The sequence below is a fragment of the Mesoplodon mirus genome, assembly GCF_964341445.2.
Source record: "Mesoplodon mirus genome assembly, chromosome: 13".
NCBI classification, from domain to species: domain Eukaryota; kingdom Metazoa; phylum Chordata; class Mammalia; order Artiodactyla; family Ziphiidae; genus Mesoplodon; species Mesoplodon mirus.
Genome location: NC_138989.1, coordinates 62,449,604 through 62,469,805, shown reverse-complemented (window position 1 = coordinate 62,469,805; position 20,202 = coordinate 62,449,604). Strand labels below are relative to the sequence as shown.

Sequence of the window (20,202 nt, the reverse complement as noted above, 5' to 3'; positions counted from 1 at the left end):
TGGTTAAGAATCCACCTGCCAATGCGTGGGACACGGGTTCGAGCCGTGGTCCGGGAAGATCCCACAGGCCACGGAGCAACTAAGCCCGTGCGCCACAACTGAGCCTGTACTCTAGAGCCTGCGAGACACAACTACTGAGCCCGCGTGCTGCAACTACTGAAGCCCACGTGCCTAGAGCCCGTGCTTCTCAACAAGAGAAGCCACCACAATGAGAAGCCCTTGCACCACAGCGAAGAGTAGCCCCCGCTCGCAGCAACTAGAGAAAGCCTACGTGAAGCAACGAAAACCCAACACAGCCAGAAAACAGCCCACATTTAAAAAAAAAAATTTATAGTGAGGGAAGTATTTGAGTGAGTTAGTCATTTTTTAGTTTCTTTGGATGTAACAATTTTATTTAAATAAATAAATATAAATATTTCCATATTTTTTTCTTCTTTTTTATCCAGGCTTCTTTCCTGTGTGTCTAGTTTGTGTGTTAATGCCAGAGATACTTCACTAAAAAACCATAATTTATTTTATCTTATTTTTTAAATGGTTAACTTTTTTTGGTTTTTGGTTCGTTTGGAGTTAATTTTGGATTTAATAAGTTGCAGGTATAATACAGAGAGTTCCATATGCCTTTCATCCAGCATCTTCTTGTGTTATGTAACTGTAAATTCTATGTTGTAGAACATTTATCACAGCCAACAAATTAACATTGGTACAATGCTATTAACTAAAATATAGAACTTTTTTGAATTTCACCAGTTTTCTTGCTAATGTCCTTTTTCTGTTCCAGTGTCCAATCCAGGATCCTACATTGCATTCAGTTGCCATGTCTCTAATAGTTTTCTCCAGTCTTTTGATAGTTCCTCAGTCTTGTCTTTTCTTTGATGATCGTAACACTTCAGTTATTTTGTAGACTTTCCCTTAATTTGGGTTTTCATCTGGTGTTTTCTCGTGCTTAGATTGAGGTTATACATTATTAGAAAGGGTACTGAAGAGGGGATAAGCCTTCTCAGAGCATTGTATGGGAATGTATTACTGGTTATAGTAACCCTGATCACTTGGTTAAGGTGTTGACTGCCAGGATTCTCCACTGAAACTTAACGATTTTTCCCTTTATAATTACTAAATATTTAGGGGATACTTTGGGACTATACAAATATTCTGCTTCTGCTTAAATTTTCACTCACTTTCATTACTTAGTAGATCTTGCCTCTTGCCTGTGGCAGTTAGTACCATGGTGTTCTAATCGTGATTTTCTGTTTTTCTCGTTCCATCTACATTTATTAATTGGACTTCTATAAGGAAGAGTGCCACTTCTTGTCCATTAAGAAAAAAAAGATACATATAACATATATATATATTTATATATTTAGTTATGTGAGTATGGACTCATGGATATTTATTTTATTCTGAGGTTATCATCCAGTACTATAGTTATTTATTTCATTGCTCAAGTTGTCCTGACTTTTTCTGCCTGGAATTTGAATAGATATGTTTGTCAGGATGCAAACCTGTTGAAGCCTAAGATACTTAGAGACTGTTCTCTCTTACTTAACCTCTAGCAGAATGGAGAACAGACTAATTAAGACTTTCCTTCTCCATTCTTGAATCATACTTTGTTGCTTATTCTCATGTCTTCCTCTGTAGGGATTAGATTAGTGAATCTCCCAAATTCAGCATTCTCAAAATTGAATAATATGAAATATGAAACACACTGCTTATGAAGTGAACTTAGATTTTTTTATACAATTTAAAAATTCCTCATGTTGAAAGCATCAGTTATTGTTATATTATAAATTATTTCACATTATAAATCTTGTTTTTAGGAAAAGAAGAAATATGAAACCCTTCAGAGGGAAGAGTCTGATGAAGTCTCCCTTCCAAAAACCTCCAGAGAGCTGGAAATCCCTACCCCACCTTGTGAATTCAAAGGAGACCATCTAAAGGAGTTAACCGATTCCCAGCTCCAGAATGATGCTAGTCGACAAAACGAGAGTGAAATGTTTGATGTACCACTCACCTCCTTAACTCTAAGCAATGAAGAGTCCCTGACATGTAAAACAGAGAGTCTAAAGGAGCTAGAGGAGATCAGAGCCTGTGCTGGGGATGATGCAGTCAAGCCGAAGGTCGATCCTGGAGGCAATGTCGGAACCAAAGTAGAACCCCCCGAGAACATTACAGAAATGGAGGAAGATAAACTGGTACAATGTGGACCTTTGGAAAGCACACTGCAATCTAATGTTTCTTATATTCAGCAGGAAGTGGAAAATTTGAAGGTCAGAGATACTCAGAATAGGAGAGAAGACAAAGAAGCCTTGGGTCTCTCTTCAGAGGTGCTACAAAATATTGGCTTGCAGAGTTCTTGTGAAGCCAAAGACATTTTTCAGCCACCTAGAGTGAAAAAACTGTATCCCCAGTTGCCAGCTGAAACTGCTGGGGATATACCAGCTTTGGTGGCAGTGAAACCCTTGCTACGTAATGAGCGACTCTACCCGGAGCTCCCATCTGAACCAGAAATAGTACCATTTACTGAAGAACAGTTAAAAGTCTTTGAGCCTGGTTCATGGCTGGAAAATGTTGAGTCATATTTAGAAGAATTTGACAGCATGGCTCATCAGGACAGGCATGAATTTTATGAGTTGCTTTTGAACTACTCACGCTGTAGGAAGCAGCTGCTGCTGGCTGAAGCTGAGCTCCTTGCTCTGATGTCTGATTGCCAAAATGCCAAAAGTCGACTATGGCACTTCAAGGAGGAACAGTTGCCTGTACAGGTATATTGACTGGTGTTTTGTAAAGCTTGCAGGAGCCTGGGGAATTTGCAGTGGAGCTGCTACTCCTGTGATGCCATTGAGGTCTGGGGTCTGCTCCCTTTACCCACACTGACCCTGTCTTAGCCCATAGTAATTGAGTGCAGGAGTCACAGTGTCATGTGCCCACAGGGGCCAGGCAGGTGACCTGGAGAAGTGAAACGGGTTGAGTGGGACGGTGATCACTGGGTAAGCTCATGCCTGGTCCATCATGGGGAGCTGCTCTTGTGTTATAGTTGATTGTTGCTGTGAGGTTATATTGGTTCAGCATTGCCACATCTTATGTTTTTCTACGAGAAGCTAGAAATCTGGATTTTTATGTGAGGGATCCTGATTTGTAAATGTTGGCAACTAAATACACACACACACGTGTGCGCGCGCACACACACACATTCTCTCACTCACTCATGCACAGTAGAGGCCAAAGCAGGTCATGTCTCCAGGTCAGATTCAGCCCGTGGGCCATTTAGCTTGTGACCTTGGGCATAAAGCCAGGAACATCTAATGGGTAGAGAGTGTCAAGGGGAGGATGATCCATGGAACAAGGTCAAGAGGAAATGAGAAAATAGGGAAGGCAATAAGATGTGACCCTATGGAGGCCAAGGTGCCATCAGGAAAGCCATTGCATAGTGGCCTGGGAGGGATGGCGAGGAAGAGAAGGCCACTCTTGACAAGTTTAGCAGTGAAGGGAAGATGGAGGAGATGTCAGGGAGAAACATGTGATTTCCCCCAGCCCTAATCGTCATTCCTTGGAGACCTGTGTATCTCTTTGTAGACAGGAAGGAGCCTGTGGAGAGGGAAACTTGAAAATACTGAAAAAGAGAGAATAGAATCAAGAAAACAGTTGGAGGGTTAATATTGGAAAGGAGGGGTTTGTTTTGAGCAGAATCACAAAGAATGGTGAGGGTCAGTACAGAGGTGTTTTGAGGTCTCTTGAAGTTGAGGGGATATCACATTGACCTCAGTGTTTATAAAGTAGAAGGTAAGGTCATCAATCATGAGGGTCTTAGAGACAAGCTCTATTGTTTTCTTGCACCTTTCCCCACCTACTGCATTTCAGGGTTTCTCTTCTCGTCTCTGAACTTGTGATGCCTTTGTGATTGGCACCTGGTTGTATAGTAGCTTTATTGTTTTCTACGTGGTAGTATTGTTCCCTCACTGTGATTTGTAAGCTCTTTGAAGATGGTACTGAAGCCTGTGTATTGTATACAGGCTTCAAGAGCAAAGAGTAACTGGCTTCATATCTTACCCTTTTGCCCACTGCTAGGGTATCTGTGCTGATCAAGTGAAAGTGTCAGGCCATCATCGCTACCAGAGAGTGGAGATGAATGAAAATGCACTGGGAGAGCTAAAAAAACTGTTTGATGCCAAATCTGAGCACCTCCACCAGACCTTGGCGCTGCATTCTTACACTTCTGTGCTCTCGCGGTTGCAAGTGGAGTCTTACATCTACACGTTACTCAATAGTGTGGCTGTTCTGAGATCTTTAGCAATTCATCAGGAAGGCCAAGGTGTGTAAGTAATGAAAGCCTCACTCTTTCTTGTGGTCTAAAACATAAAAAGAATTGAGGGGTACAATCTGGTTGAATCTACTGTGTGCTGATATTATAAGGGATAATTTATGCTTGCTGTTTTACCTTACCTCCCCCAATACAGGACTGAGATCTGCCTTAATAACATTTCTTGGGAGCAGTGCCAGGTCTCCCTACCCCATGGGTTGTCGTTGTCTCCTTCTCTAGGAAGCCAAAAGGTTGCTTTTTATCATTAATGTCTCTTACTGTCCTAATTTATGTGCTTGTTACCAATTCAAGTCCAAATATAGTTTTTGATTCTAAAACTAATAATCACAATACTTTTTCATTCTCTGTCGCACTTTATTTTTGCTTGTCCATTTTGTTGGGGTGTTTAATTTTCATCAGAGCATTTATAATGTTCTGAATTTTTCATCTTATTTTGGGTTTTAATAAATTAGCCTTGGGCTTTCTTGGTGGCTCAGTGATTAAGAATCCTCCTGCCAATGCAGGAGACACAGGTTCTAGCCCTGGTCCGGGAAGATCCCACATGCCACGGAGCAGCTAAGCCCATGCGCCACAACTACTGAGCCTGCTCTCTAGACCCCATGAGCCACAACTACTGAGGCCCGCATGCCACAACTGCTGAAGCCCATGCGCCTAGAGCCCGTGCTCCACAAGAGAAGCCACTGCAATGAGAAGCCCAGGCACCGCAATGAAGAGCAGCCCCCACTTGCCACAACTAGAGAAAGCCCACGCGCGGCAACAAAGACCCAATGCGGCCAAAAATAAATAAATAAATAAATTTATTAAAAAAAAAAAGAAATTAGCCTTTACTATATGATAAGTATTACTTATGCAATTTTTATTTCTTGGAGAGATATTAGGATCATTTAAAATAAAAAAATCCTTCTCCCTTATCGTTTTCATAACTAATCAGAGAGCTGGGGCTAGGCCAGAGATTTGCTGATTTTTAAATAAAAAATTTTGATGAAGTTAATTTTTTCTTGCTTTGAAATACTTCACGAAGTTAAATACTTTTTTTGGTTTACATATTTAGTAGAAACTCAGATATTTTGATGTAACTTTTCTCCTTGGGTTTTCATCTGAATTAAATATTTTAGATAGTTTATTTATTTATTTATTTTAAGTAGAGACACTAAAAATTCTCCCACAAATACCATTTATATGGGACTCATTTAATCCTCTTTTTAATTTATAGCTTCTAAACAGGTAGAAAGCATTCCCTCTGATCTGTGTCAGCTAAAGGAGTGCATTAGTGTCTTATTCATGTTCACCAGGAGAGTTAATGAGGATACTCAGTTCCATGATGATATTCTTCTCTGGCTGCAGAAATTGGTAAGGAAATAGACATAGTATACTGTCCTTTATTTCCCTGATAATTTAAGAATTATCTCCTGTTTCCTTATAGGTTTTTCTTTAATAGCTTCTTCAGCTAATTTGTCTAATATGTTTGTGACGTTTTCTTTGCTCATGACATGTGGAAATAAGTTATCCGTATCTAGTGCATTATTAAGCACACAGTGCTTTTCTCTCTGATAAAGTTTATGTTAAATGATCTTTGGCCTTCGACTTAGAAGGAAATGGAAATGTGGGAAGCATGCTAAATTTAAGACTAGATGTATATTCAGAATATAGGTATGTGAGCTAAAAGTTGTTCATGTCACTTTCTTATCATCTTATGTTTAATGCTGTACTTAGTTATACTTTAAAAAAATTTTAAGGGAAAAATAAGAAAGGAATCAGGATTTGGGAACTTTAGGAAAGATATCAGGTGTGTTACGGGGGGAGAGGTTGTTCGTTTACTGGTTATGTTTCTCAATGGAGCTGCCTTGGGTGCTTCTTTTAGGTTCATGCTAGCATTCTTAGATATGGGCTGAGGTTCTAAGCATACTTACTTGGATTTGAGAAACTATTACAAACTGGGAATAGATTAAACTACTTGACTTATATCTATTCACGTGCGATATTTTTATCAGAGTGCTCTCAGGTTCATAGGCCTCTGTGTACCTCTGTGGTAGAAACTCAACCAGTCAGTGGTATATCTTATGTCTGGTTACTCTTTTGAAAGATCACATGTATGTAAATATCGGATAAGTGATTTCATTAGACCCTTAAAAATATTCGTCTTTGTAAATAGTAAAACTATACATGCTTTATTGTTTAGGTATCAGTGTTACAAAGAGTTGGCTGTCCTGGAGATCACCTCTTCCTTCTAAACCATATTCTTCGATGCCCGGCTGGTGTTAGTAAATGGGCTGTTCCTTTCATCCAGGTATGATGAATGGCCTTCTAATGTTGAAGAGCATGGGAGGCGATTTTGTTAAACATTTTTCCCAAAGAAGTTGCTTTAAAAAATAAGCCTACTTTAAAAATATTGATATTTAAAATAAAATTATTGGGATATATCCAGTCTGTATTCGTAGGAGTTATTATGGTACAACTTCTTGGATCACCCAAAACTGATGAAATTAAGATGGAATTGCAAAAGTTCAGTTGTAGTCTGGCTTGGTAGGTTTAGTAGTATTTAATTCTGTAAAATTTCTGTGCAGTAAGGCTTGCTAGGACTTTTTTCTGTAATATTCAACACAATGTCCTAAATTAATCCATCTCACACTACAGTTGGTACAGATAAAAAAGAAGCCACAAGCATCTCAAAGTTCTTTAATACTAACAGAGATCTCAGGTCTGTGCGATCAATTTAGGCGTCTTTGCTGCTTGCCTTTGGGTTGTGTTGTTACTCATAGCAACCCCTCAGATGGGTGGGTAAGAGCCAGATGTATGCCAGGTCATTCTCCATGTTACCTTTTCTTTAGTATTTCTGGTGGCAAGAAATTTGAATCTTTTTAGGTAGAAGGAAGATTTTTTGTTTTTATTTATCTTTGGATTAAGATAGCAGTATACTCCTCCCGCCCATGTTGTTTCAGGTAATTGATGTAAATGGCTCAGCTACCTCTGTTCTCTGAGTACAGCCCAGTCAGTACTGCCAGGTGACCCACAGGTGTTCTCACTCTTGTGGATGAGGTGCCAGTTCCATCTTTGTTTTCTTAACAGCTCCCTTTTGTCAAAATTCTGGTGAACTAAGATTATGGATACTTGGGTTGTTCGTTGTTGGTTTTCTACAGTATGCCTTTTCCTTTTCTGATTTCAGATCAAAGTGTTGAATAACCCATCAGGGGTCTTTCATTTTATGCAGTCCCTTGCCCTGCTAATGTCTCCTGTCAAGTAAGTGTGGAAGAGCTTCGTGAAGTAGAAATGAAAATGTTCTATCAAACAATTGGCTTCCTAAACTACCCCGATCCAAACAATTGCTAAGGGAAGAGTCAGCATTCCAAAATTTAACGTTGCAGGTTTTCTTTGGGTTTAATACCCTTTGTCCCAAAGTGACCCTTTTAACTGCTTTTTTTTTTTTTAACTGATTAACTTTTTTGGGTCCTCCTTTTTAGTGGATTTGCGACTCCTGTCATATATGTCATTGTGGTGCTGTGGGGAGAAAAAAGGATGATCTCTTCCTTAGAAGGAGAGATTTAGTGGCAGAGGGAAAAAAAGCACAGTCAAAGAGATTCGAGTGCTAAATTGTGTGAAGCTATGATTGATGCAGTAGAAATGAAGAGAGTAAAGAGAGTAGAGTGGAGTAGTCAGAGGGTTCCAGGTGGATGAGCTGGGTTTGAAGAATGGAACTGATTTCAGCAGGAGAGGAGTAGGGAGGGCACTGTAGGTGGGAGAACAGTAAGCAGTGGCCCACAGTACAGGGAAGGATAGCTGTGCAGGGGGCAGTTCGGAGGGCAGCTTGGCTGGAGTGAAGGGGTGTGTCGGGGGGGTGATAATAAAAATGACCAACTAGGGTGAGTCTGATTATAGAAGACCTTGAAATTAAGACAGATATTTGAGATGGTCTGGCCTTTGTAGCAATTGAGGGTTTTTGAAAAAGGGTAAAAGTTGTATTTAAGGAAGATTAAGATGGACTGGAAGTAGAAGAAGATGTGCTTTTGCTTCATTTCTTGCATTGAATTGTCTACGGTTGCAGACATCTGGCTCTCCTGGCTCTGGAACCGAATCCAGCATCAAGGGGGCACATCCTTAAGTTGGGGGAGAAGGAAGAGGTGTGTATAGGTGACCTTGAACTGTGTTACTACCACTGGCTCTTGATATAGGAAAAAGCCTGTCTGCCCGCAGCCTGAATTGGTGTCGGTAGTGGGAAGGAGAAAGTGGGGAACGGGAAGGTCATCTTCCCAGGAGAGGATTAAGTCGCTGACTAAATAAGAAAATGTGGGCAAGGGTGGCTCAGACCGAACTCTGTAGACTCTGAGTCTGAGTGACTGAGAGGGTGTTGGCAGCCCCAACAGACCGAAAAGACAGAAAGGAGAGCCGTTGGGTAAGGAGGAAAATTTGAGGTCATTGGGGTTTGCAGGTGGACACATACGAGTGAGAGCTATCAGTGGACATGTGGAGCTGCAGGACTGGAGCCCCTCAGGTTGGAAACGGGAAGTCTTGGAGGAGAGCTTCTGGTGAAAGGAGGGAATGGATGAATTTTCAGGGTTAGGCCAGAGAGGAAGGAGCAGAGAGCTGAGAACGGGGTGGTGGTCTGAGAGGAGAAACGTCTCTGGTTACACTGACTCGTCAGGTCCAGCCAGCACCTTGTGAAAGCCTGGCTGGCAGGAATTCCCCCAGATTCCTCCCTCTCACCGCCTGGATATGGGGGCTGCTCCTACCCGTGGTGTTTAGGTGTACTTTTCCCCCTAAACCAGCTTCTCCATTACCTGCAGATTATCCTTTTTAATTCAGTAAAGCATGTTTCCTGAACACTTTGTGAGCCAGTTAGAGTTCTGGTACTGTGTGGTCCTGGGTGTACGGAGGCCCTGCTGTGGGCGGGCACTATGCTGGCATAACTGCTTCTCTGCGGTTCCTCATCATTATTGACCCAGAATGGCTGTGGTCTCTACACCACGATTAGCGAAGCTTTGGTCTCCTTGAGTTTTAGCCAGTTAGTATTTCTTATTTACTAATTCAAACCATTTGAAGATTGAGTTGATGTCTGACTCTTCCTCAGGGCGAGTAGATGATCCAGAATGCACGCAGTGGGCTTCCTGTGTTTACGTTTAGGTGATTGGAGTGATTTCCCTTGTCCTTTAGAAATCGAGCCGAGTTCCTGTGCCACATGAAGCCCAGTGAGCGGAATCCATCCTCCTCGGGGCCTGCATCCGGGACGTGGACACTAGTAGATGAGGGAGGAGAAGAGGTAAGTTGTCATGTCGACAGCATTTTGATTAATCATTTCTGAGCTCTTTTTACGTGCCAAGTATCGTTCTAAGCACTTCTCACGTATTAGCCCATTTAATTCTTCCAACAGCCCCACGAGGCAAGTACTGTTTTCATCCCCCTTTTAGAGATGAGGAAACAGGCGCGGGTGGGGTTGAGGGAATTTGTCCCAAATCACACGTCATTAAACGCAGAGCCTGTGCTCTGAGCCAGTCTCTGCCGCCACCCTTCTCTAGACCATCTCCCTGTGCAGCTGGGAGAGTCTGGAACCTGGAAGTGTTTACATATTACGTACACTTTCTATTAGGATTTTATTTTATGCAGCAACAGTTTTCTGGGCTTGAGGTCTCACCTACAGATACTCTGAGTCTGTATAACAAAGAGCTGTATCTTACCAAGGTTCTGCCTTAACGCTTACAAACTTCTTATCTAGATCTTCTCATTTGAAAGATGGAAGATAATTTTCTGTTTTTGGTGAGAATTTAATGATCAAAACCCAGTTTCTTGGGAATTCCCTGGCGGTCCAGTGGTTGGGACTCTGCGCTTCCACTGCAGGGGGCCCAGGTTCGATCCCTGGTCAGGGAGCTAAGATCCCACATGCTGCACAACATTGGCCAAAACAAACAAACGAAAAAGCCCCACAAAACAAACAAAAAACCCCCCAGTTTCTCAAGATAACATTTACTGACTTTTCTTTCTACTATATACGTGGTTAGTGTATTGGTAAGGCATTTTTTTTTTCCAGCTAGTTATCAGCCCTATCTAATGCGTTTTTATGGTCCAAATCCTGATTTGATATGTTTGTCCAAGGTTGGCCAGGGACTAAATTTACTGAAACCCCTTCTCTTCAAAAGGAGTTGAAAGTTTGCAGTGGACACTCCTTAGAATGACAGCATGGCAGCTGTGGGATCATGTCTGTGTATTTACCCAGGTGTTCATTCAGAAGTAGGAGCCCCTTCCCACTCATTGTGCTCTTCCTGGGACTTGTAGGAGGTGGTGAGATGATGGTGAATGACGTGGCCATGCAGACTTCTTTGCTAGAGATTGAACAGTCATCTGGAGACAGCTTCTCAGGAGCTGGTGCAAATTGGTTTTTTTTTTTTTTTTTTGGCCTTGCCACACGGCATGTGGGATCTTAGTTCCCCGACCAAGGATTGAACCTGTGTCCTCTGCATCACTGCATTGGAAGTGCCAAGTCTTAACCCCTGGGTTGCCAGGGAAGTCCCAAATTGCTCTTTAAAGATTGTGATGGAGCAGGTTTTTTTTTTTTTTTTTTCTTCCAAGACTGGTTTCTCCTAAGAGAGGAGTCTTTTTTTCTGGTAGGTTTCCTGCGTTTAATCCTAAAGACAGGTAATCGTTAAGGACTCTGGAATTGTGTCTGGCTCCTGGTTAGCACTCACTGGATGTTGAGTGGATTCAAGAGCCTGGGGAGGGAATGCTGGGAGCGCTGTTGACTCAGAAAAGGCCATGGGCGGAAGGCACTGTGAATCGTCCATGTCAGTGGTTTCTTGACACCGGCTGTATATCAGAACCACCTGGGCAACTTAAAAACCTCGCCCTGGCCCACACCCAGATGTACAGCTGGAGCTGAGGACCGCTCAAGGTAGAATTTCTGAGGCTCTTGTTTGCTAGCCATTTAGGACATGTAAGAGGGTAAAAATGAGTGGCTTCAGGAAATTATGAATGAATTGCATTAGTCCCTTGTTGAAACTGAGGTGCTAATTCTTTAGAATCTCTGCGTCTTTTTACGGTATTCCCTTTTGAATGTAGCATATCTTAGGACACAAATCAGTTTGGTTTCTAAGGAGACTTCAGTGCTCTGTATCAAACAAAAAACTCCAGCTGTTTCCCCTATGTGATCCCTGTGTATGACCACTGTCATTTTTATCCTGTTTTCAGCAACACTAATTGACAACAGAACTTTGGTTATCCATAGCAAATGCTAATTGCTTCTTGGTAAGTCAGTTGAGTACGGCAGTAGACCTTAATTTGGGGGCAAGAAGAGCCTTGTAGATAAAATAACTTGGACTCTTAGTGAATGGTTCTTTAATTGATGTTGTCAAATCACTGAGATTTATAGTAAGATCCCTATTCTAGAGGAATTATTTTTCATCTTCTTTGGGATGGAAATTTAATTGAGAGCAGTTTCAGCCACTGAAGAATGGATATGACTCAGATACACATAAAATTATGCTCGCAATTTTAAGGGATTTACAGGTTATCTAATAGAACTGACAGTATAAATCTCTGTCCTGGAGGAGAAGTCCATGAGGACTCATGAGAATACCACACGTGTACCACTGAGATCTGTGGTAATTCAGCTCCTGTAACTCTAGACCATGGTGTCATCTGGTCAAATCAGCTGACATGATTCTGCATCTTCTCCCTTAGGATGAAGACCCTGAGACTAGTTGGATTCTCCTTAATGAAGATGACTTGGTTATTCTTCTATCACAGTTCCCATTTCATGAACTCTTTCAACATCTCCTTGGGTTTAAAGCAAAAGGTAGACTAATTTGTTTTGTCATATGTAAAATGTGGTAGGGGCAAGCTCAAACACAGGAACTTAGCATCAAGTCTTGTCTCGTGCAGGCTCCTGATTCGGGTTCCCCATGCCTGGCTGTACTATACAGAGATGATTACGTCACCGTGGCGAGGCTTCCTTCCTTTCTCTTGTGATTGTAGTTTCCTCCCTGGTTCTTACATACATAAGGTTGACCAGCTTGCACATAGCCCAGCTTTAATAAATGGTTTTAATTTTGCACTTTGTCTCAAGTTTCCCATTTCATATTGACATAGGAGCCAGAGCAATGGGGATTCTCTATCTTGACTTTCTTTCCTCCTTAATATACTGACATCCACATCTTTCAGTGTTTTTCCACAGTAATTATAATTTTTTTCCTTTTCTTTGATTAACTTCTAGGTGATTATTTACCTGAAACAACAATACCTCAAGAGATGATGAAAATTTTTGCCTTTGCTAACTCCTTAGTGGAACTTCTGGCTGTGGGGTTAGAAACCTTCAATAGAGCACGCTATAGGCAGTTTGTCAAGCGAATTGGTTATATGATCAGGTAATACTGCTCTTGATTCATCTGTTTCTGTTAACTTTCACCCTGGTCAGTCACAGACACTGTATAATTGGGATGATGGGCATTGTAGTGGTACAGTTCAGGTCTTATTTCTCATAAAAGTAAGAATTTTTTTTCTTCACCATCTACCTCTTGGGAATTTTAAATAAATACTTCCAGTCAGAATATTTGGTTAATTATCTCAAATCTCAAACTGGTTTGCTAGACAGTTGTTCTTGGAATCAAGATCCTCAGAGCAGCTGGGTTGAACTTGGCCAGAGAGAAGGGGTCAAAGAAGGGGTCAGGGCCTCCCTGGTGGCGCAGTGGTTGAGAGTCCGCCTGCCGATGCAGGGGATACGGGTTCGTGCCCTGGTCTGGGAGGATCCCATATGCCGCGGAGCGGCTGGGCCCGTGAGCCATGGCCGCTGAGCCTGCGCGTCCGGAGCCTGTGCTCCGCAACGGGAGAGGCCACAACAGTGAGAGGCCCGCGTACAGCAAAAAAAAAAAAAAAAAAAAAAAAAAAAAAAAAAAGAAGGGGTCAAAGAAAATACAGGGTCTTTCCCCTTCCTTTACTCTCTTCTATCTCCTAGCTTTTGCCTGGGAATTGTCGTGTAGCTGTGGAAAATTGGCAGTAGCTCTTTTGCATTATTATTTCTCTGTTTTCTCTCTTATTTACTGTAATTGTAATTTCTATAAAATACCATTTAAAGAAAATTGCAAAGATTTCATCAGTGGCCACTGTATTTGAATTGGGAAAGCATTATCATTTATTTGCATGAAAGGTAGGTTTATGTTTTTACTATCAAATATGAGTAAATTCTGAGAAATGCACTGCCTTTCATTGCATTAATTTTGTATCCTCTTTTCTGTATCATCAATTTTTCTGTCTTTACAGTGTATATAAATACACTGCTATTTCTTCCAACCTCCCTTACCTTGAAAGAAAACTTCCAAAAAACTGTAAAACTTCTCCCACTCCCATACTTTTGTTTCCAAAACATAATTGACTTTAATTATTTTAGATACGTATCCTTCAGCTTCATAAAGCCAGGTAAATGATATAGGATGCCCTGAAATTCTTGAACTCTCCACAGTCAGGCTTTCGCCCCCAACACTACCCAAATAGCTCTGAAGAATGAAGGTTGCTAATGAACTTTGTGCTACTAACTAATCCAATGGCCGCCTCTCAGTCTTCGTCTTGCTTTACCTCTCACACAGTTCACACAGCAGCCTTTGTCATGACTGGTCACTTTTCCTTAGAGCATTTTCTTTGCTTGACTTCCAGGATACCATGTTCTCCTGGTTTCTCCTCGGTTTCACTGGCTGTTCATTTTCTGCCTCCTTGGTTGTTTCATTCTCACCTCCCAGACTTCTTAATGTTGGAATGCCTCAGGGCTTCGTCCCTGGACCTCTTTATCCAAACTTGCTTCTTGGGATTCCATCTATTCTAATGTCTTTAAATATCATCTAAATACAGTTAAAATTCCTAGTTCTATTTCCAGCCTATACCTTTCCTGTAAGCTTGTATATCCAGCTGCCCACTCAGCACCTCCACTTGGATGACTCATGATCATCATTATAGTTTAATAATCCCCAAATGGGCCCTCTTTCCCCACCTCTCAAACTGCTTCTCTCACAGTCTTCTCAGTCTCAGTAAGTGGCAACTTTATTCTTATAGTTGCTCGGGCCAGAGCACTGGCATCATCCCTGGCTTTTCTTTTTACACCCCACACCCAATCTGATGGTCAATTCTGTCATCTCTACCTTCAAAACACCATCTTTCATCAAACCTAAGGTATATTTTGTGCACCACTAAGAAGGAAAAAATGCTGCCAAATGATGGCATGTCATCAATTTTAATGACATTCCAGTTGTAGAGATTAAAGCATGAAAGGTGTGCATCCTTTGAGGCAATGAAACATGCTATTTCTAGAATCCAGCCTCTTCTCACCATGTTCACTGCTACCACCATAGTTCATCTTTAGTTAGTTCTCACCGATTAGCACAACAGCCACCTGACTTGTTTTCCTGCTTTTGCCCTTGCTCCCTTGTGCACCCCACCCCCAGCTTATTCTCAGAACAGCCGCCAGTGTTTCTTGTAAATCACTCTTCTGCTCAGACCCTGCTGCTCCCAGGCTCATTCCAAGTAAAAGCCAGAGTGTTCACAGTGGCGTACAGGACCCTTCATGGTCTGCTTTCACGTCACGTTTTCGATTTCCTCTCCAGCCATTCTCTCCCTTACTTACTTTGCATTAGCACATTGGCTGCCTTGCTGTTCCTCCAACATACCGACCACCCCTCGGAGCCTTCGCACTGGTTGCTTCTTCTACCTGGATGCTCTTCCCTTAGGTAGTCCTGAGACTGTGTTCAGTCTTTACTCACATGTCCCTCTTCAGTGAGGCCCCTCCTCCCCAGCACTCCAGAGAAACTTCATTTCCCTCTCCTACTGATTTTTCTCAGTGTCATTTATAACCGTGTGACATACTGCATACTTTACTTTATTTGGTTTATTGTCTGTTTGCCCTCCACTAAATGTAAGCTCCATGAGGGTAGGGTTTTTTCCCTCCATTGCATCCCCTTTAGAGCCTAGAAGACAGTGAGTGCTCAGTAAATATGTGTTGAATAAAGTACTGCTGCAGATGTGATGTAAAGATGCTGGTGTTGAGTGCCTTCATGCAAAGTGCTGCATTGTCTGTCCTCATGCTCAGGATGATCCTTGGTTATGTGAGTGACCACTGGGCCCAGTATGTGAGCCACAACCAAGGCTCGGGATTGGCCCTGCAGCCCTACTCCGTGGAGAAACTACAGGTTGAGTTTGATGAGCTCTTTCTGAGAGCTGTACTACATGTGCTGAAAGCCAAAAGGTAAGAAGTATGTTGATAATTGTTGAGAAATAGCTCCCTGGCTAGTAAGAAAGATTGGAGTGAAAGGCATTGACTGAAACAGAACTCTTATAATACTGTCAATGTATTTTATCTATTTCTTATCTTGGCTTAATTCTTGGGCTTTAGTTTCCTTTTGTGTAGTATTGCCTGAAATGATCTCTCTCTCAGGTTTCTTTCAGTTTCCCCTGAACTTTTGAGGTAACTTTGACCAGGGGATGAATTGTATTTCATGCCCAACTCTAGTGCCCCCAGTGAGGCAGAGTGGGCACTCAGTACATTGTGCAAGTTGTCTTACTCTGTGGGTTTTAAGGTCTAGGACTATCTTGGGTCCGGGTCCCCTGTCTTGGCTGTGTTCTGATCATGCCGTCTTTGCTGCTGCTTACAGCCTAGGATACATTTGAGGCAGAGGTGGGGGCATGGCTGCTCATCCTGCACTATCTTCCCTGAGCTCCTGGCCAAGTGTGGGAGCAGGTTCTGCTGCAGCACTGTGCCCTCCGAGAGGAGATGAGTGGCCTCCCGCCCCACCCGGCTCCACCCATGAACTGCTGCCCACCCCCCACCCCCCACTTCTGCTGCCTTCTGAGCTGTTGACATTCTTGCCATGGGCCTCATAGTCTCAGCCCCTTATTTTTATTTTATTTTTTTGCATCTTTAATATATCTTTATTGGAGTATGATTGCTTCACAGTACTGTGTTAGTTTCTGTTGTACACCAGAGTGAATCAGCCATGTGCATACATATGTCCCCATACCCCCTCCCTCTTGAGCCTCCCTCCCATCCTCCCTATCCCACCCCTCTAGGTCATCGCAAAGCACCGAGCCGATCTTCCTGTGCTATGCGGCTGCTTCCTACCAGCCAACTGTTTTACATTCGGTAGTGTATATATGTCAATGCTACTCTCACTTTGCCCCAGCTTCACCCTGCCACCCCATGTCCTCAAGTCCATTCTCTATGTCCACCTCTTTATTCCTGCCCAGCAACTAGGTTCATCAGTACCTTTTTTTTTTTTTAGATTCCATATATATGCGTTAGCATACGGTATTTGTTTTTCTCTTTCTGACTTACTGCACTCTGTATGACAGACTCTAGGTCCATCCACCTCACTACAAATAACCCAATTTCGTTTCTTTTTATGGCTGAGTAATATTCCATTGTATATATGTGCCACATCTTCTTTATCCATTCATCTGTCGATGGACACTTAGGTTGCTTCCATGTCCTGGCTATTGTAAATAGAGCTGCAGTGAACATTGTGGTACATGGTCTCTTTTTGAATTATGGTTTTCTCAGGGTATATTCCCAGTAGTGGGATTGCTGGGTCGTATGGTAGTTCTATTTTTAGTTATTTAAGGAACCTCCATACTGTTCTCCATAGTGGCTGTATCAATTTACATTCCCACCCACAGTGCAGGAGGGTCCCCTTTTCACCACACCCTTTCCAGCATTTATTGTTTCTAGATTTTTTGATACTGGCCATTTTGACTGGCGTGAGCTGATACCTCACTGTAGTTTTGATTTGCATTTCTCTAATAATTAGTGATGTTGAGCATGTTTTCATCTGCCTCTTGGCCATCTGTATGTCTTCCTTGGTGAAATGTCTATTTAGGCTTCCGCCCATTTTTTAACTGGATTGTTTGTTTTTTGATATTGAGCTCCATGAGCTGTTGGTATATTTTGGAGATTAACCCTCTGTTGTTTCACTTGCACATATTTTCTCCCATTCCGAGGGTTGTCTTTTTGTTTTGTTTATGGTTTCCTTTGCTGTGCAAAAGCTTTTAAGTTTCATTAAGTCCCATTTGTTTATTTTTGTTTTTATTTCCGTTACTCTAGGAGTTGGGTCAAAAAGGATGTTGCTGTGGTTTATGTCAAAGAGTGTTTTTCCTATGTTTTCCTCTAAGAGTTTTATAGTGTCTGGTCTTACATTTAGGTCTTTCATCCATTTGGAATTTATTTTTGTGTATGGTGTTAGGTAGTATTCTAATTTCATTCTTTTACATGTAGTTGTCCAGTTTTCCCAGCACCACTTATTGAAGAGGCTGTCTTTTCTCCATTGTATGTTCTTGCCTCCTTTGTCATAAATTAGGTGAGCATATGTGCATGGGTTTATCTCTGGGCTTTCTATCCTGTACCATTGATCTATATTTCTGTTTTTGTGCCAGTACCATATTGTCTTGATTACAGTAGCTTTGTGGTATAGTTTGAAGTCCTCCAGCTCTGTTTTTCTTTCTCAAGATCACTTTGGCTATTTGGGGTCTTTTGTGTTTCCATACGAATTGTAAAATTTTTAGTTTTAATCCTGTGAAGAATGCCATTGGTAGTTTGATAGAGATTGCATTGAATCTGTTGATTGCTTTAGGTAGTATAGTCATTTTCACATGAAAGACTTGTACTCAGAAAACTATAAAACACTGATGAAAGAAATCAAAGATGACCTAAAAAGATGGAAAAATATACCATGTTCTTGGATTGGAAGAATCAGCCCCTTATTTATGTGTGTTGTGTAGTGGGTTCGAGTACTGGTCTGCCAAGACTGTTACTGTTACTTTGGGCAAGTCACTTAATATTTGTGCTCTCACTTTGTTCATCTATAAATTGGAGATGATGGTGGCGATCCTACCCATAGACCTCATGGGTGTAAGGATGAAATGCAGTCATATGTGGAAAGACTTTTTAAACCATAAAGGATTTCTCAAATGTAGGTGGTGGTTGTTTTTGTGTAGTTTCAGATGAGGAACAGAAAAACTGCTGATTTAGAGAAAAGTCAGGACTCTAAGTCTTAAAACTACTCTTAGGCACTCAGAAGGTATGGGTCTAAGATAAAGAGAACTTGGGCTTAGAAATTTATCTTTAGATTATTCTTGTCCATAATTTTGTGGTCTCACAAGGTGTACCAAATCCTGTGCAGAACTCTGCCAGGGGTTCAGCGCAGTAGCACCTGCTCACTGAAGCTGGCCTGGTGCTCGGGAAAAGTCTTCCAATTCTGATCTCCTGTCACCCGATCTTGTGTTTGTTTAGCTGAGAAGCAAAGCTTTTCTAGAGGAAATTCTCTGGTTCCTTACTAGGTCCTATACGCTGAGTTGTGAGCCCCTCCTGTAATATTATATATGTAATTCACACAGATAATTGTTTTAAATTTGAAAATGCTGAGAGCTATTGTTCTTGATTATAGTTTATTTTAGAAATACGTCATATGAGAACCGGGTATTAAAAGCCATGAAATTTAAATTTATTTGGCACTCCAGTGGAAATTTCTGACAGTAGCTATTCCCCCAACCTAAAACAAAACAAACCCAAACCAAAAGATAGACAACAAAGACCTAAGCCAGACTTACTTCATGTCTGCCATATAGGAAATTTTGTAGCTGGAAATATTTACTGTCTTGTGACACTGCTTTTAAGGCCTCATTATTTTGGGATCCTTTATACAAGAACATCAAGTCCCATGTGAGGTGTTGGGATAATTATTTAATAAGACAGAAGCCTGACCCACTTGAACTTAGAGAAGTTTCTTTAACTCTGGCTCAGTTATTTAGCTGTTGCTTTTCAGAGTCGAGGTCAGTGGTGGTTCGGACCCCTAGTGGCCTGGTGGACCGCAGACATGGGTTAAGCATGCACTATTTAATTTCCTTTTTTCTTAATAAACATTATTTATAATTGGTTAAATTATAGTATTGCCCAAAATACAGCAACAGTTTTAAGAACCTCCCTTTTTTCTTTTTTAGATTTTTTTATTGAGATAAAATTCATATAACAAAATATTATTAAGCATTTATTGAGTATTGATTGTTTTTGAGATACTGGTTTAGGTACTGGATAATGAAAAAAAGATTCAGGGTTACACACTGGTTTATGCAAAGACTTGGTTTCTGCTCTCAAATTGCTGTACACTAGTATGTGTACATAAATTACACATTTATGTTTCTCACTGTGTGGTTTAAGGACCACTTGAGTCCGAGTCATCTGCGGTGACTAAAAAAGTTCAGATTCTTGGGCCCCAGCTGTGATCTGCAAACTCAGAATCTCTTAGGTGGGCCTTAGGATTCTGCATTTTCCACAAAGTCTCAGGGGATTTTTCTGCCCACTATGGTGTGAGGAACACTGATAAAAGGGTAATGCCATAGTCAAGTATGGTTAGAATTTCATAATAGTGCTGAGAAGGACATCACGGGAGGGCTTCACAAATGGAGGGATGGCAGCTTGGAGTTGAGGAGTTCTCTCCAGGCTTGTCCAGGAGTGGTCTGTATGAATGAATGCAGAGAGGGCTGTGGTTGGGAATATGGGTCTGAGCTATTTTGTGGAAGCCTTTGAACTTGGAGCTTGAAGGAGTTTGAACTTCATTTAGTGATGAGTGAGGAGTCATGGAGGGCTTTTGATTCCCCTTCTCCCCCCAGCCCCCAACTGCACGTGTCTCTCTGTGTACACATGTACCTGTGTGCATGCTCAGACACATACATACATCCAGTCTAAGCAGCCTCTCTGTTGCCCGGATCTTAAAAGGATCTTTGGTTCAACACCCAATTCTGCCTCTTATTACCCTCTGTGTGTTCTAGTAGCCTCATGTGTAAATTGGGGATAATGTTAATAATAGTGCTTGCCTTGGTTATAGTGAGGATGGAATGAGCTGATAAATAGATGATGTGGGGATAGAACAGTGCCCGGC

General features: G+C 41.6%; 1 protein-coding gene across 2 annotated transcripts in view; it reads left to right on the top strand.

Moving 5' to 3' along the window:
* Window positions 1-20,202, top strand: part of EPG5 (ectopic P-granules 5 autophagy tethering factor) — a 126,841-nt gene that overhangs the window by 11,657 nt on the left and 94,982 nt on the right. For both annotated transcript variants that reach the window (XM_082641540.1, XM_082641539.1), the window contains exons 2-10: window positions 1,815-2,759; window positions 4,063-4,306; window positions 5,529-5,665; window positions 6,495-6,602; window positions 7,479-7,552; window positions 9,461-9,566; window positions 11,978-12,092; window positions 12,510-12,660; window positions 15,366-15,521. In XM_082641540.1, coding sequence (XP_082497666.1) covers window positions 1,815-2,759; window positions 4,063-4,306; window positions 5,529-5,665; window positions 6,495-6,602; window positions 7,479-7,552; window positions 9,461-9,566; window positions 11,978-12,092; window positions 12,510-12,660; window positions 15,366-15,521 — 2,036 coding nt within the window. The remainder of the gene's footprint in view (window positions 1-1,814; window positions 2,760-4,062; window positions 4,307-5,528; window positions 5,666-6,494; window positions 6,603-7,478; window positions 7,553-9,460; window positions 9,567-11,977; window positions 12,093-12,509; window positions 12,661-15,365; window positions 15,522-20,202) is intronic.